General features: G+C 35.8%; 1 protein-coding gene across 1 annotated transcript in view; it reads left to right on the top strand.

Moving 5' to 3' along the window:
- Nucleotides 1-12150, top strand: part of LOC102897055 (autism susceptibility gene 2 protein) — a gene marked incomplete at its 5' end in the record, with an annotated part of 490671 nt that extends 478521 nt beyond the window's left edge. The window contains 2 exons of the mRNA XM_025051515.1: nt 1628-1729; nt 11990-12150. Coding sequence (XP_024907283.1) covers nt 1628-1729; nt 11990-12118 — 231 coding nt within the window. The remainder of the gene's footprint in view (nt 1-1627; nt 1730-11989) is intronic.
- Nucleotides 12151-18578: the final 6428 nt, after the last annotated feature.

Raw genomic sequence — 18578 nt, 5'->3', positions numbered from 1 at the left:
TCCTCTCAGCCATATGTGCTCAATCGCTTTTATTTATTAATTTTTAAATTAAATTTATTGGGGTTACCTTGGTTAATAAAATTATATAGGTTTTAAATGTACAATTTAATAATCCATCATCTGTGTATTGCATTATGTGTTCACAACCAAAAGTCAATCTGCTTTTAAAATCCAGGGCTTCAGAAATCACTTCTCTTCTGACTATCATGGCTATTTTTTGGTTTTCTGTTAGCATATGTTTCTTTGTGTTGTTATGTTGCAGAAAAGATGCAAAAATCAGACCTGTGAGAAACCAAGCAGCACTCAGAGTTGGAGAATTCAAGTTTATTACTCCCGGGTCCCAGAGGAGCTAGCTCTCTGAAGATCTGGACCAGGAGCTCAGTTGCAACATTCCTTATACAGAACTTATTTGGCATGGGCTGATTGGTTAATTTGTCCTCAGATGGTTACAAAGAGTGGGAGTTGCTATAGGTTGCAGGCAGTTACAAAGTTACAAAGCATGGAAGTTGCTGGGGGTACAGGCAGTTATATTTGTTGCTTAGAATAAGCAAAAGACAAGATGAGTCTATGTAGCATATTTACAGAAGTAAAACAAAGAGCTGATTAGCCTTTTGAGTGAAAATCCTCTTCAGTTATACTTGTTTGTCTTTTACTGTCTTTCATTTGCTAGATTGAGAACATTGTAAAGGGGCTATCTCTTGTAACCTGCATTGAATTGCTTGGGGTCTCTGCAAATGTGGTTGTTGATGACATCGCAGATAGACTAATCTTCCATTTGTGCGTGACTCAGTCTCACATAGACTTATGTTTGCAATTTTGTGTTTGTTCATTTTTAATGGAAAATCAGAGCTGGGTTAATGTGCACAACATCCTGAACATGAAAATCATGGCTGAGTAAATGTGTAGAAACTGCTAAAATGTAAGCTTTGTAAGATGAGAGGCTTTTGGTTTTTGGTTAGTTTTTTTTTCTTTGTTTTCTTTTCTTTAGCACCACATCTCCAGTGCTTACTACCAGGCCCAAATGTGGGACTTAATACTATTTGTCGAATGAGTGCTGGCTTAGTTTACTTAAGCTGTAGGTCTAAACCTGGTTACTTACAAATATCTGGCAGGAGACCTCCAGAATGTTGTTTTGACAAACAGGATCGTTAAGTGTCTTACCAGTGGTTAAAGAATAACATCCAGCATCTATTCATTTTGTCCTACGATAAGGAAACCTTGTTTTTTGTTCTATTTCATTGTTTCTTTTTTTCAGAAGAGAATAGAAGAAATAGGTCGCAGTTGGTGTAATCTCATTTTAGTTTATTTAGTGTTTCGGGTCTTTTTATTTTTGACCAAAAAAATCACAATTGAAACAGGAAAAATCTGAGAGAAGATTACTTACCAAGATTTATGAACCTTTGTTAGACTTTTTGAGTGTTTATTTAAGACTTGCTCATCACTCTCTTATCTATATCTGTGTTTTTTCTATGGCAGCCTTCCTGGCACTATTCAGAAACCGAGAAGAATGTTAAACATCAGGACCTTAAACTACTCACTTTTGACAAGGCTTAAAGAACAGGGGCAAAGAAACCACCTGGTGAGGAGACCACTGACTCTTTTCCTTACTCTTTTCTTTTACCTTTAGCTCAAGCCTGGACAGAACAGCTGCAGGGACAGTGACAGTGAAAGTGCCAGTGGAGAATCCAAGGGCTTCCACAGGAGCAGCTCTCGGGAAAGGCTCAGTGATGTAAGTATTAAAAAAAAAAAAAAAAAAAAATTCCAACGGAAGCACCAGACTATACATCCAAGGGTCATTCCATTTTCTAGTTTTGATCTAAAACGTGTTTTAACTAATTATATGGTAGGTGTGAGTACTTGTCACCTTAGAAACAACAAATTACAAACAAGTGATGATATCGTGTTACAAATGAGTAGGCAGTGCTACAACTGGGAGATGAGCAAAACCCATTTTGTCTTTTTTTTTAATACTCTAAAACAGTTATCTTTATTATATTAGTACTTATTTGTTATTTTGTCTAAAAAATTAACTTTGCTAAAAACCCATTTAATAAGCATGAAGTAGTCATGTATGTAATTTATAAACACATATCTTCAGAATGTGCTCAAAATGTTTTTTACTGAGAGTTGTCCATAAGCGTAAAAGTTTGTAGACTTTTTGCAGCACATTGAGTCATCCCTGTAATAATCTTCTATCCGTTGCTCCATCAGCCAAAGTGGACAACCTCAAAACAATTAACCTTCCTATACTCCTCAGGAAACTTTGTGAGATTTAGGGTGAGATTTGATGTATGAAACATCTAATTCTTGCAAGAATTAAGTAGAATAAACAAAGTATAATTTTTTCTATGGTACTTTTAATATCTTAGTTATAGATAATACTCTACCCTTTTAATATTGAATAATATCAATTACATACGTAAATAAATACTAATTCAGTGTTTGCTGTGAATATGAGTATGTCTGTGTATAAGAATATTTCTCTGTGTTTATGTTTCATGAATTTTGTGATGGAACTATAAATTATAGTAAAACTATAACAATATTTCTTACCTATGTTGTTAATATCAATACTTAATACTAAAGTAGCTGTTCTTCTGAGATATTGTTTTGCTTTTCGTACAAGATCTTATTGACCCTGGAAATTATTCCAGATTAGTTAATCAGGATTTCATCATAGCCTGGAGAAATGAAAGCCCTATTAGGTCAGGTGATAAGAGCACGATATTGTATAGTCATTGAGATCTTTTGACTGGTTGTCCTCAACTTACTTTACATTAGAGCAAAAGAAATTACAAATGATATCCCACGTTTATGTACAGGAAGATTTAATATTGTTAAGATGTCAATACAACCCAAAGCACTTCACAGATTCAGTGCAATGCCTATGAAAATTCTAAGTCTTTTTTGCAGATATGGAAAAGCAGATACTCAGTTTTATATGGAATGGCATGAGGCCGCTAGCAGAAAACACAACATTGAAACAGAAGAACAAAATTAAGAGACTTATACTTTCTGATTTCAAAACTTACTACAAAGCTACAGTGATCAAAATAGTATGGCAGTGGCATCAGGATAGACTTATACAGAGAAATGGAATAGAATTGAGAGTCTGTAAATAGACCCATACATCTCTGGCCAAGTGCTTTTTGACATGAGTGCCAAGTCCTTTCAATTGGGAAAGAATTTTCTCTTCAACAGATGATGCTGGACAACTGGATTTCCCCATGCAAAAGAATGAAGTTGGACTTCTGTATCACATCATGTATAAAAATTAACTCAAAATGAATCAATGACCTAGATGTAAGCACTAAAACCATAAAACTCTTAGAAGAAAACATATGAGTAAATATTTATGACCTTGAATTTGGCAGTGAGTTCTTAGATATGACACCAAAAGCATGAGCAACAAAAAGGAAAACAGATAAATTGAACTACATCAAAATTAAAACATTTTGTGAATCAAATGGTATTATCAAGAAGGTGAAAAGAAAACCTACAGATTGTGAGAAAATATTTGCAAGTTGTATAACTGATAAATGTTTAATATCTAGTTATGTAAAAAATTCCTACAACTAAACAATAATAAACAACCCTATTCAAAAATTGACAAATGACTTGAATAGACATTTGTGCAGTTGTCCAGTAAGTATATGAAAAATGCTCATCATCATTAGTCATTAGGGAAATGCAAATATAAACCATAATGAAATATCATTTTATATCTACTAAGATAGCCATAATTTTTTTTAAATGATACAACATATATTGGCAAAGGTATAGAGAAATCAGAACCTTCGTTCATGCTGGTGAGAATGTAAAATGGTGCAGCTGCTGTGGAAAATAGGTTGGCAGTTCCTCAAAATGCTAAATACAGAAATACTATATCTCTACCAATTCTACTTTTAGGTATATACTGAAACAAATTGAAAACAGGTACTCAGACACTTATAAGCTGGTGTTCATTCCAGCATTATTTATAGTAACTACAAGATGGAAACACCACAAGACTCCATCAATAGCTGGATGGATAAACAGTGGTATATATGGACAGTGGAATATTATTTAGCCATAAAAAGGAGTGAAGTTCTCATACATGTTATAACACAGATGAACCTTGATTATGCTAAGTGAAAGAAGCTAGATGCAAAAAAAGACAAATATTGTACGATTCCACTTACAATGAGGTATCTAGACTACATAAGTTCTAAGAGACCAGAAAGCAGAATAGGAACTTCTAGGGACTGAAGGTGGGAATGGGGGAGTTATTGCCTTATAGTTATAGAGTTTCTCTTTGGGCCGATGAAATAGTTTTACACAAATTGCGACTGTAATTAATATCACTGAATTGTACACTTTAATGGTTAAAATGTCAAACTCTGTATATATATATACAAACTCTGTATATATATATATATATTTTACCACAATAGAAATAATGTGAAAAAAAAAATTAGAGCTTTAACAATCCTGTCAGTCTACAAAATACTGTTTGCATTGCTTATTAATAATTAAAAGTCACACTTTTTGTAATAACATTATTAAAAGATGAAAGAAAAAGTAGAAACAACTTGTAGTCTAAAGCTAATTTTTCCCTAGTACTAGATACTCTGCTTGGGTCCTGTTGTATTACAAGGTTTACCCACTCTGGCTGGTGGAAGTATCAACTATTCTGTGCCCTGTGCAAGCCCTGAGGACTGTTCTACCTGCCCCTTTTCAGTGGTTTTCCCCTTTATCACGTGTGCTTTCCTCCCACGGATGTGCTGGTATGGAGAGGTAAAGACTTGGGGGGAACCTTCTTCAGGTTTCATGGTTCTCTATGAAGTTCTTATCTCTTCCATCCTCTGCTTTGCCTGTTCCAGCTGCCTTGGTTTCCTTTGATTATCATCTCTATCTTCTCAACTCAGGAATACTGCTGGGCTCCACCTGAGTCATCTCCCACTCCACCGTGGCATGAAAACTTTCTTCAGGCAGTAAGCTGAGGCAATTGTAAGGATCGTCTCATTTGCTTCTCTTCTATCTGAGATCACTGTCCTATACTGCCTATTGCCCAATTTCTGAAAACCCTTCTTCATATAGTTTGTCTGGTTCTTGAATAGCTTAAGCTTAAACTACTAAAAATGGGAGTTATGTGGTCCCTGTTAGTCCATCATGCCCATTATTGGTTTTTCAGCTGAGATAAAAATTCTCAGAAGTCTTTCACTCACTTTTAAAATTTTTAGAAGCTTTGGCAGTTGAGACTTACTTTCAAGTGCAGCTAATCAAGATACTATATTATTCTAGCCTTTTTTTTTTTTCATTGGACAGGAAAAAGGAGTAAGAATAAAGAATTCCACTATAGCTGGAAGATAAAGCTCATGGGTAAAGCTTAAAAACCAAATGTGCTTGGCTTTTCTAAATTCTATATTCCCAAGCTGTATTGCCAGGAGGGAATATTTGTCTATAAGGACTTTCAGATCATCCACCTCAAGGATGCATAGTAACTTATTTGGATTATTCACTAAGGAAAAGGTCAAGGAGAATAACTGAATATATCAACCTTCATGATGAGTTATTCAAGGGGAAAATACTGCTTCTGACTTACATAGAGTTTTGCAACTGAGGAATTTGTCAAAACTTATAGTTTTAGAAGGAAATTTAGTCCATACCTGTGAAGGACTCTTGATATTCTATTTCTCCTTTTTTCTTTTATTTTTATTTGTGCCATTTATTTTCCCATTTGTGTATGTCTTTTTCCTTCCCTACAACATATGTGTGTGTGTTTTCTTGGACGTGTCAGTATTATGATTGTCCAGAAATATTTATCAGTACCTTTTATGTGTCAGGGCATTTTAGGTTAGGTGGGGGACAAGATGAAGTCTCTGCCTCATGAAGTTTCTATTCTATTGGGGGAAGCAAACAACAAACTTATGAGCAAACAATAAAATTATTTCTAATCTGTATTTTATAAACTAAACAAAATAGTAATGGGGATGGTAGCGTGTGTGTTGCTGTTTTCACTAGTGCGATTGGATTAGACCCTTCTGTGTAGGTGACATTTGAACTGAAGCCTGAATAAAGAAAAGGAGATAGTCTTGTGAAGAAGATCTGTAGGAAAAGCATTCCAGACGACAGGCACAGCAAGCTCTAAGTCAGAGCAAGCAGGACATGTTTGAGGGAAAGAAAAAAGGCTGTTTTGGCTAGAGTGTGGAGAATGAGCACAGAGGCTGATCACATACTTACCAGCCACTATTAAGAGAGAAACAAACACAGGCTATATCATCAGTGAGCTTCTCTGTATTTAAGAAGAAAATCTAATCCAGACCTATGAAGGACTCGATATTCTATTTCTCCTCCTAGTCTATGGTAAGAAGGCTAAGTGTTGTATTAGTTTCCCGGGCTGCTGTAATGAGTGGCCACAAAATGAGTAGTTTAAAACAATGGAAATCTATTTTCTCATAGTTTTCAAGGCAGGAAATCCAACATTAAGGTGTCAGCAAGACAATAATCCATCTGAAGCCTCTAGAGAGGTATCCTTCCTTTCATCTTCTAGCTTCCGGTGGCTTCTGGCAATCCTTGGTACTCCTTGGATTATGACTATATCAGTCCAGTGTCCTTCTTTGTCTTCATATGTCCTTCTACTCTATTTGTAGCATTGTGTGTCTTCTCCCTTATAAGGGCAACAGTCATTGGGTTTAGGGCCCACCTTAATCCAGTTTGACCTCAACTTAAAGACCCTGTTTCTAAACAAGGTCATTATATGAGTCAGGGTTCTCAAGAGATACAGAGCCAATAGAATGTATAGGCACATCCAGTTATGTAGACTAACAAGTCTCAAGATTTGTAGTCAGTAAGCTGGAGACCTAGGAGAGCTGTTGGTTAGTTCGGGTCCTAGTCCGAAGGCCTCAGAACCACAAGAGCTGATGGTGCAATTCCAGTCCAAAGACTGGAAGGCTGAAGACCCAGGAAGAATTGATGTTTCAATTTGAGTTGGAAAGCAAGAAAAAACTGTTGTCCCAGATCGAAGGCAGTCAGAGGAATTGCCTCTTATTCTGAGGATGATCATTTTTTTATCTTATTAAACTGATTGGATGAGGCCCACCCACATTAGGGAAGGGGCAGTACACTTTATTCAGTGTATGTATTTAACTGTTAACTCGTCCAGAACATCCTCACAGAAACACCCCAAATAACGTTTGACCAAATAAAGTTGATGTATAAAATTAAACTTCACAACCAAATTCTGAGGTTATGGTTGAACATGAATTTTAGAGAGATGCTGTTATAAGTTATTATTTTAAAAGCCTCTCTCTGAAAGATGTTAAAAGGAATGTTGTTATAATTTTTACTTTAAAATGTTTGCTTTGCCTTTTCTATGAAAAACTGCAGATAAAGATGAGAGCAAGAATGAAATCAAAAGAAGCCAAAAGCCTGTTGAATGTAGATGAGAGCTTATGACAGCTTGAAGTAGGTTATAACAGAGGGTTGAAAAAGTGAAGTTGGAAGTGACCATATTTATCATACCTGATACTTTTTTCAAGTTATTGCCCTGCCCCCATTTTTACTTGAATTTTCCTAGTAGCTCATTTCCTCATTTAGATATATTATTTTGCATCTTTATCAGCTGTTAGTAATCTTATCTCCAATGCACATTCCTTAGATTAAGATTTTATTTCTTTTATTGTTTTCTAAAACACTACAGAAAATCCATAAATGAGCTTGTTTTATGACCTTTGCAACAAATGTACTTGGCCATGATCCTTCTGCTTTTTACTCCCAAAGAGAGAAAAGCATTAACATGGAAGTGGGTAGACAGGGATGTCAGACACGATTGGCGATTTGGAACAATTTTAAATATCCTATTTAAATTAGCCCTAGGGTCAGAGCATATATCTCATCTTGGGAGGGTGCACACATCCGTTTCATACTCGGGGAGCTGTAATAGTAGCCATGGCCTCTCTGGGTAGATCTCTAATGAATGGAGCACATCTATTTTAGATGGATAATCAATTTTGAAATCCCTTGTTGTAGGTAAGCTGTTAACACAGAAATGTTAACTTCACTAGTTTAATGAGTAGCTTCAATGATAGCTTAGTGACAGAGATGGAAAGAAAGTCAGGTGGGGGGCAGTGAGAAAGAGTAGAATGAGGGTTTAATGAATATCCACTTGCAGACTTGAATGTCAGCAGCAACATTCTCTCTCCTGGAAAATGTCTTTCAACTGCATATCCTATTACTATTCCTGCAGCCCATAGTAGCTTGGAGAATCAGGCAGAGTGTGTTTGTAAGAAAGCTCTCCTTTGCAACATAATGAGATCGAGGTGGGTAATTTGCAGAGATTGCTAGAGCAGTGGTCAAATCTGCAAAAAAACACAGCAGAATGAAGAGACATGTTAAACAGGAGATGGCTTATAATGAGCCCAGAAATTGCATATCATACAGCCAGCTGGCTAGTACTTTTTCATATCTTTGTCTTCTCATGCAAACTGTTAAACTCTTTCTCCTATTCTTATTTTCTCAGTCTCTCTATACTTCTCATTTCTACCTAGTATATTGAAAATATGAACGAATTTGGCAGCTCTGCTACTTGAAGAAATAAGAATGAAGGCTTTTTCATTATTCAGTGCAAGCATTTGCCTAAAAATGGGTATATGATATTACTTCAGATACTTTTTATGCCTTTATTTGTCACATTTTTAAAACACATCTTTTAAAAATGTTTCCTTTTCAAGCCTCAGTTTGACTCCTAGCCTTTTCTGAATTCTGTGGCCACTTTTGCTATACGGTTTGGATAGAGTTTGCCTTCTCCCTTCAAGCAAGAAAAATGGAAGACCCCATCTCTTAGTAGAAATTGACTGGGGAAATACAGAAAGTTGAAGTCAACTTTATTTCATCAAGTGGTTCAGTGGTCAGGTCATCACCAACTGTCTGTTTTCCTAGACCTTTACCTCTGGTGTCTGTCTCTTTTTCTATAACATGAGAAAGCATATGTTACGTTATTCATTTACAGACATGCATTTAGGGATTGCATGTCTGTAAATGAATAACGTAACATATTTGAAACAATGAAAAGCTGTTTCTAAACACTTATTCCATTTTTGTAGTATAATCCGTCATTGCCCATGGTGATTTGGGGTATTCATGGAATTTCTGACTTGGAAAAATGTTACTGCTATCAAATATTTGCAGCTGTATTTAGATACAGACTTAGATTAGGCATACATGACCAAGGCTCTTCTGAGCCTTTTGGATAGCAAGGCCTCAGGGATGTGATGCATGTCATGAGCTATCAGTGAAACCAACTCTTGCCCTGTTGCTGATCTCAGATTTGTTACATGTATCTGATGGTAGAAATCCTGTTAGTGACCAGGAGTGGTGTCCTACTGAATACAAGGCTGTAGTCAGATTCTTGGAAATGTGGACCTGGACAAAGGGAAATCTCTTTATTTCAGAGATGTCATTTCTGTTCAAGTTCTGCTGCTATGATTGAAAGGTGCTGGTAATTGGCCAAGAAAAATATGGTGGAAAAGGGAGTAAGAGAGGAGGAAACGTCAATGCCATGGGCATTTGGCAAAGTAGGTTAGAAGACTTTTCCTACAAAGTTTTCTTCCAGGTCCAGAAATCACAACTTTATGTCACAAATCTTTTCCTATTTAAAAATAAATAAATGAATAAGTGAGTACCATGGACTTTAAGGTTCTGTATGCTTTCTAGTAAATGCTGAAACTCCAGTGGACCTTTAATGTACGTGAGGAACTAGTGTCTCTGTTTCTTCGTGTGTCTATGTTTGTGTGTGCCTGTGTGTGGGGTGTTATAAGGCAGGGTCCTTAAATGCTTTGTTGCATTATGTTAATTCCTCGGCAGTGCAATCAAATTCATGTCGTAATTAAAGCTGTCAGTTGGAAGGCAAGCCAATCGCCGCAAAAACACAGCATAACAAATGAAGTGAAATGATTCTGCGTGTAGCTATACAATGCTTCACCAGGCATGAAATTAAATAAGTAATTTGATGTTGACATCAGAAATTGAAATGATACCCACTGTTCTCTCATTCAGTCAGACCTGCATAAACAATAGCCAGAACAAATATGCACAACAAAGCCCTCTTCTCCACCCAGCTCCCTGAGTAATATACAATATATATGCAAAATGAGTATAACAGAGCTTTCCAAGACCTGAAGGATGTAATTTTCTTTGGTATACAATAAGATGATATGTATGTGGGGGTGGGGAGGTGGGTTTGGAGGGTTACTTCTTCTTCTGAGATAAAATACATTTGTAAGAAGGAAAAAAAAAATCCTGAAATAAACAAATTCCATGTTTTCTCTGAGTAATTCATCCTAAAATGCTTTTACCTCCCAGGGGCATGACTCCAGGCTGGTGGAGACCTAATATGGTTATTGCTTTCCTCTGCTCCAGGGAGGGCTGTGGGTGCTGCAAACAGGTGATGCTGTCACATGGCTAATCACTGCTGTGAGAAGCTGTCTCCATGACTACTGTGGCTCTCCCTGCGTACCATTTATGAGATCAAGAATGCAGCAGGATTTTTTTAAAACCAAGTCCAGTGTGCAAGATCACACATCTACAGTCCTTTATTCCCCTGAGCTTGTCGAAACACTGAGGCGAAGAAAGTTTTGCTTTGAGAACTGCATTTAGGAATGCCCTGGAGCATATTACCCTTACTTGATGTGAATGCTGTTTCTACTTTCAGCACTGTATTTCCTTCTCAGAAACAGTTTAAAATCAAGAAGAATCACATTTACTGTATTTTTGGAGATATTAAATTTGCCCAAGGCTTTTCCCTCTAGTACATCCATTTATTCATTTATATATACATTAATTCAACAAATACTTATTAAATGCATCCTGAATGCCAGGCATTGCGCTAAGCTCTGGGGAAGCAATGATGAGTAAACCCGATGATTCTTGCCACCTGTAGACAGAGAAGGGACAGGAAATTTAGGTGGAAGAGCTAGAGGTGAACTGAGTAACTATTGCATCAGAGTGGAAGTCAGGCCATGCCAGGGAAGGCGTAACACCTGACCCAAGCTAGTCAGGGAGGAGGCCTGGCTTGTGCGAGGACACTCAGCCGAGACCTAAAGACCGGGTCAGCATTAGCATTCCATTTGTTTCAAGCTTATTTGGGATCTCTACTGTTCACAAAGAGGACACTAAAAATTAAGGAAATTGTAATGAGATGTTTTAGGAAAAAAAGAAGCAAACATACAAACAAGAAAGAATCACAGGCAAGTTTAAAACAAACCAAGTCCTTTTTTTTGCCTCCTTCTCCAAAGAAAGGATACCCTGCATACTGTTCAGAATTACTCTTTTTAAATCTCCATGTGTCAGAGCTGTGGAAGCCTAGATTGATAATTCTTGGGACTAAAACCTTGAGAAAAATGGTGCTTTTCACTGCTTCCCTTCACCCACACATTCTTTGCATTTTAGTCTACTAATTATGTTTACAAAATGTCTCATTTTTGAAAAGCGCTCTGTGTGTACTAACTGGTGCCTTTAGGGAATAAACTGGCAAGTAGGTCATACACTGGAAAAGTCATCCAAACCCACTGGGCTTTTTATTTCAAGTCAGTCTGGGCTTTTTCCTCTTGCCTGCCCCTTTGCGGCCACAAAACTGAGTAGCTTGAGACCAGGGCATTGAATGTCAGCAAGTCAGGGAGGCAGGCTGATGTGTGTCTGTTTAGTCTCAGTGCAGGGCGAAATGCCATCATTAATTCATTACCCAGCTGCCTGTCAAATAAATTGGCAATTACGTCCACCACAGAAGCTTGGAATTCAGTAAATAGCACGTTAGCATCTCTGAGTTGTTGAGAGATGTAAAGGGGAAAATTAAGCAATACGGTGTATCAGGAGCAGATGACAAGGGGCAGCATACACTGGTGATGTGATGTAGTGATGAAAAGCCTGCAAAGGGCTGGTAATGAGCTGTGTGGATTGGAACGTGTTAAAAACCATTGCTGATTTTCCACTTTGTCTTTATGCTTTATTGCAGAGTTCAGCTCCTTCCAGCTTGGGAACAGGCTACTTCGTAAGTTTATCTCAACTTCCACATGTGTGCCTTGCCTTGGCATTGATTTACTTCCATAATGTATGCTCATTAGGATATGAAAAAAAAATCTAAGAAATAACCTCTCAGCCCTAAAGAGCAGGCCGATATCCATCCTTTTATTAAGAATTGTTTTATTTAAAAAAAAAAAAAATTAACTTGCCAGGCCCTGGGGATCATCAGTCAGTCTGAGATATCTTTCTGGTTCTGAGCAGAAAGGACATTTGCCCCTTACCTGGCAGCATAAAGGGATATAGGGAAACCTGATTGGCTCATGCCACTTTTTCTGCATAATTGTTTTTTAGTGAGAAGTGTCATGTGGTGGGTGGAATTCACATTATGTATTGAGGCATTTATTCACTTTTAAATCTCTTGAAGAACTTCCCAACATATGCAATGAATCGTTTTCTATTTTTAATTTTGATGAGAAGTGCTGTTTTAATGGATGTTTTCCTTCACAGTCTGAGTAGGTGGCATTTAGATTTCATTTCAGCAATTATTAAATTCCTTGTTTTAGCAAATATAGTTGTATTATTTTATTTCTAGACATTTCTCTGTCCTTTGGGAGGGGTGGGGATAGTGACAAACCTTAGAGATTATCATAGTATTTCTCATAGAGAAATAGTCACTTCATTTCTATTACTTATAGCAAAATTACCCTTTTTGGATTCAATCATCTTTTTAAAGATAGAAATAGAAAAGAATTACAAATAGGTATTATTTACACAATGGAATAACATACCAGTGTAGAGGTTTGTTGTGTATTTAAAGGAATGTGATTTGTGTTCTGAATGATGAACAGTGATACTCTAATGCCTGCTCAGCATTTTCTGAGAAAATAATGAAATCATGAAAAAATAAAGTAGAAAATAATTAGTAATTCAGTTTAGTTGCCTTTAAATATCTTTTCTCTAAAATGCTAATTACTCCAATTTTCTTTGCCTTCACTTTTCTCTCCATACACTTACATTAAATATATGAAAACTAGCATCATTTCATTGAATAAAAAGTCTTTTTCAAGCTTTGCACAAGTGGCATTTTCTAAATGTTGATTTTTATCTTACTCTATGATGGGAGAAAAAGGATAAAGATTTTTTTGGTACCTGCTTAATACAATCAGCACACTTACCCTTGCTTCTTATTGTGGCTGAATATGCATGCTTGCAGAAACAAGCAAGTTGCTTCAGCAGTCGAAATAATAGAAATAATCCCATCTGCCCTCTTTTCACACCAGGCTGGATGTGGGTTGAGATGCTCCAAGTAAAATCTGGAGACTGCCAATATCTCTTCTTTTTCCAAAAGCTAAATTCTCTCTCTGTGCTTTCTTCAGCAGAACAAGGCCAAAGCCACTAATCTAGCCCTTGATCACTTCTAGACTAAACATTCTATTATTTTTTAATATCAGTATGATCACCCTGAAAAAAGAAAGTCATGTCTAGAAACATCCAGAATTTTATCATGCTTTTTGTCACTTCTTTTCTCTCCAGTTCTAGGAAAGTTTATTTTTATTCTCTAACAATATATTATTATGAGTAAAGAGTCTGCAATCATGAATCTAAAATAATTCTCACGCAATACCATTGGACGAGTATGAAACTTTTTCCTTATTTTGTAAGATTGTTCATGTTATTACTTTGCTTATATAAAAACATTTGTAGTATTATTAACTTACATGGAGAAGATACATACCAGATGTATGTTCAGCTCTCAACCATGTCAAAAATACTCTACTTAGAATGCGTTTCCAATAATGGGATTATTATGTTATCAGTGTGCAAAAACCATTAATATTATTGCGAAGACCTCATCAAAAAGTCTTCTGTTTCAGTTTTCATTCTAATACTATCATATGTAATAATTTTAAGTACTAACTTCAACATTGGTGAGCTTCATACTTGTAAGTGGAAATAGTATGTATATTCATAACTTACGGTAGTTTCGTGGCAACATTTTATTTGCACTGTGCTTTATGATCTGTGATGTCATAATAGTCTTTGCCCATGTCTATAATATAGGATTAGCATCAGGTAAGTAGAATGGTGATACTATTACTCTATCCTTAATCCTTTTCAGTATCTCTTTGAAGTGTGGACTGAGGCAAATCACCTGCAGAGTCAATGAGCTATTAATGCAATTGAACTGTAATGTGAATTCTGCTATAAGAAAACTGAAGGCACTCACCTATTGGGTTTAACAACATGGAACTGTTTTCTTAAATACTCTCCCATGACCCAACATGACTCTAACTTCAGAGTCTCTTTTCATTTAGACTTTTAAGCTCCTGTAGAACCTTTGGTGAACTCAGGTAAAATGCTGATTATTGTATGTGCTAATAAAATAGACACCCGCTCAAGTATATGCACATACGTGTGTATGTGCGCGCACGCGCGTGCACGCACACACACACACACATTAAATCTTATCCACAGCCAGTATTCTTGGTTTATCAGTAGTGGTAAGTTAAAGGGTTTGAAGAAGAAACCTTTGTTTTCGATTTAGTTGAATTTGTTTATATCTCCTTGGTTTTGTGTTCCAAAGATGTCTGCTTAGGTCTGTCACTTTTCCAATCCCTTTATAAGCTGAAGACTTGAGAAATGAGAACAGCAGCTAAAATCAGTATTTACATAAGCATATTGCAGAGAATTCTTAAAGTAGACAAAATAGAGAATGATTGGAACAAACTTTTCACATTTTGGGGAGCTTTTGAATAATGTAGGTGTTATACACACAGAGATACACACACATATATATTCATTACATACTCATGCTGAACTCATATTCTAAATATAAATATAAGTATAGACTAGTTGGAATCTATTTGCCTTTTTTTTTGGCAAGAGTACCAAAGTGTGTTGGAGTATGTAGGGTTTTACTTTCTTAAAAAATGATAATGTTGTGGTAACTCATTTTCTTTTCAATTTAAATGTTTATGGCTATATTCTCTTCTTATACATGTATTTGAAGTTTTATTACATGAAGAGAATAATCAGCTTAGAGGCAGACTGATTTTAAGATAAGTGGTGTGAACTTGAGCAAGGTCTTTAATATCTGAATCTCTTTCATTGTACCTACCTAATAGAGTTGTGAATATTAAATGAGGTAAGATATTTAATGTACATAGAACAATAATAGCAAGTAATAAATGTTGTCTTCTGTTATTCTCACTATACTGTGTGATGGGGGAAAAAAAAAACAACTTTGTCTCATTAAATGGCTTGCAATGTTATGGTAATAGAGAATACCCACGAGAAAGTAATGATATAAAACTAAGTTTTGTAATATGTCACTACAGGATAGGAATATTATATTCTCATTACAGTCTTCTTGTAGCTTTCTCAGGAGCCTAGGACTTTGCGTTTGGTCAGTCTATACCAATTTACTCTATGTAAATATAAAACAAATATAGAATTCATCCTCTAGGATCCTCTGTGATTATGATGTTGTAATGAACTATTCTATAGGCTGTATTCTATAATGAACCTTATAGAAGGTTGTTTAATTTGTCTATTAAAGTTATTTGTTTATTTAATTCCTCAGACTTGAAGCATTTAAAAATGGCTAATAGCTTTTAGGGTTGGAGTGGGAGGTTAAGATATACCTGTTCCACCTATTCAAATTTTATGAGGTTGTGTCACATTTTTGCTGTTCCTTGACAACAAAAAAAATGGATGCCTCACTGAAGTAACTGAAAGCAGTAGAATGAAAAGACCAGTGAAAACATCTCATGGTTGCCAGTGGTCTGTTTGTCATCACAGGAAAGGTCTGGATTTCTTTACAAGCTCTTGACTCCATATGCCAGTAGCTGGTATCTACTGTTGGTGTATGGGTGAGTGACTTGTCAGTGAGTGACTTGATCCCTGATGTAAAGGAGAAGCCTTCCTTTATTCAGGTGACATGTTCTGCTTTCTTCTCTGGAGTTTCAGTATAAGTGTCTTAGGCCCAGAGTCTCAAATAGCTTGGATCCTGCTTTTGTAAACTCTATTGATCCAGAGATTTTTCTTAATGGTTCTCGACTAAAAATTTTCATCCTCTTCAGATGGATCACATCTAGTAATGTACATACTTTAAGATTGTCAAGGAAACCAACCTACTTCTGCCTAGTGATTAAAACTACCACAGTATATAATAAAGGGGAATTGTGTAGTGGTACACATCTTAAAATGGGATTTGTATAATTACTGTTTTCCTATGCAGTTGAATTACTTAAGAAGTTGTGTTGATGGTGCTGGTAACAGGCAATAGATGTCAAATAGTGACATGTGACTTTCCATCAGAGTTATAAGGTCATAAAGGGCTTAAATTCTTTTTCCTGATCTAAGTTTGACTATAGACCTTTAGAATAGCTCCAGTTTTTCTTTGCTGTAATTTGTATAACTCTCAAAACTGATTTGTGATATTTTACATAACCGTAGTTGCTTCTTTTTAAATCTCAGAGTGAATTTTATTGTTAGGTGAGTCTCTTACTTCTGAATTTTTGTATTTCAATGACTGTTAAGTACCTTCTCTGTCAGGTACTGTTCTAGGTGATGGATTAGCCATGGCCCCTCTTTCAAGGAATTTAGTCTTCCCTAAACCCACATCTTTTCCTTCTTTTATGAGGTTTTTAAATATTTTTGACACATTGTATTTAAATATCGCTATAGGTTTTTTTTTTTTTTAAGTTTCAAGTGTACATTACATTGATTAGACATTTATATAGTTTATAAAACAATCCCCTAGTTGCTCTTTCTTTCCTCTGGCTCTACACCTAGCCATTACATTAATGCTGACTGCATTCTCTATGCTGTGCTGCCTATCCCTATGACCATCTATCAACTACTAATTTGTACTTCTTTAACCCTTCACCCCTTCCAGTCCCCCAACACCCGTCCCCTCTGGCTGTCACCAGATTGTCCTCTATATTTGTGAGTCTGTTTTCAATTAGTTTGTTCTTTTTGTTCCTTAGATTCCTCATATAAGTGAAATCATATATTTATCTTTCTCTGTCTGACTTATTTCACTCAGCCTAATAACCTCTAGGTCCATCCATGTTGTTGCAAATGGTAGGATTTCATTTTTTTAATGGCTGAATAATATTCTCTTGTATATATGAACCATAACTTCTTTATCCAGTTGTCTGTTGATGGACATTTAAGTTGCTTCTATATCTACCTCAAGAAACAGGAAAAAGCTCAAATAAACAATCTATGGGTTTTAACTTTAGAAATTCAGACACATCAACCTGGCCTTGACTGCAACCCCGTCCAAAGCAGAAGAAAGTCTTCTTCCTCTCCACCTACTGGTACTTATTGGTGATGATTAGAGAAGATTAATTCATAATCTGCAGAGTACTTATGTTTAAGATTAATAATGGGATAATAAATTAACTCTGAATGAATACTTAATTAACTATAAATGAATTTTGGCCGTTATTTACTGACAAGTTTCCATCATAATGGAAATATTGTTTCAAATCTGAATTCCATTTGGAATTCTATCAGGGATCTCGTTTTTATTTGGATTCATTAGTGTAAACTGAGTTGGATAACAGCTCACCAGATGGAGGGTTCAATCATTTTAATTCTCAAGACTACATTAGTATCAATAAAGCAATTCTTTAACAACAACAACAACAAAAATGTTGTTAAGATAAAACTAAGATATCTTAGTTCTTAAGATAAATGAGGTATAAGCTTGGCCCTCTCAAGTCCAGGGTACATTGTTGAATTTGATACAAGCTATGAGAAGTTTAAGTGGAGCACATGGGAGTATCTGTTGGAGTTAATTAACTTAGGAGACTTAGATTGTACAGAACTTACTGGATGTTTAGATTTTCAGCAGATAAAGAAAAGGTGGAACAATTTGAGGCAGAGGGAGCAACATAGAAAATAGCACAGAGAAATAGCATCATAGTGTGGAAATGGTTAGACGTTATCATGTTTCTGGAAAAAAGCCAGACTTAGGTTGGTTAATTACAGGGAAAGTGGAACAAAGCCAGGGAGGAAGTTGAGTGAGTAGGACGGAGATGATTTATAGGAAGACCAAACCCGACTTAGTAGCTTGTTAAAAATGAGAAGGATATCAAACCAAGGATTGATGAATAGGGTGCTTCTTTTCCTTGGAATAGGAATCCCAAGAAGAATAAATAAAATTTTGGGAAGATAATGAATTTGGAAGTTAAAGTAGGCATATTTAAGTTTGTATATATTTTCAATGATGGTTTAAAGAAGTAGCCAAAATAACAGGAAGAACAAAACGTTTCCACCTAAATTTAAATTTATTGTTAAAGCATATAAAAAGAAATACCTTGCAAGAACTTAAATGTGTCCTTAAAATTCAGCCTTTGCCTGTCACAAAATATCTTTGAGATGTGGTCAGACATGTAATTTCCCTGAGTGACCTCTAACCAGTACCCAGTGAGTCACTGCAGTACATTGAAATTTTGGCCTCAGAGATAACCTGTCTCAAAAATGTCATGAAAATTTCTTATTATGTAATATTTAATATATAAAAAGAGTTGTTATGAATATGTCATTTTATTATAATAAAACAAAAA

The sequence above is a fragment of the Pteropus alecto genome, unplaced genomic scaffold, assembly GCF_000325575.1.
Source record: "Pteropus alecto unplaced genomic scaffold, ASM32557v1 scaffold68, whole genome shotgun sequence".
NCBI classification, from domain to species: domain Eukaryota; kingdom Metazoa; phylum Chordata; class Mammalia; order Chiroptera; family Pteropodidae; genus Pteropus; species Pteropus alecto.
The sequence above is the reverse complement of the archived record's forward strand: the minus strand, read 5'-3'. Positions and strand labels throughout refer to the sequence as shown.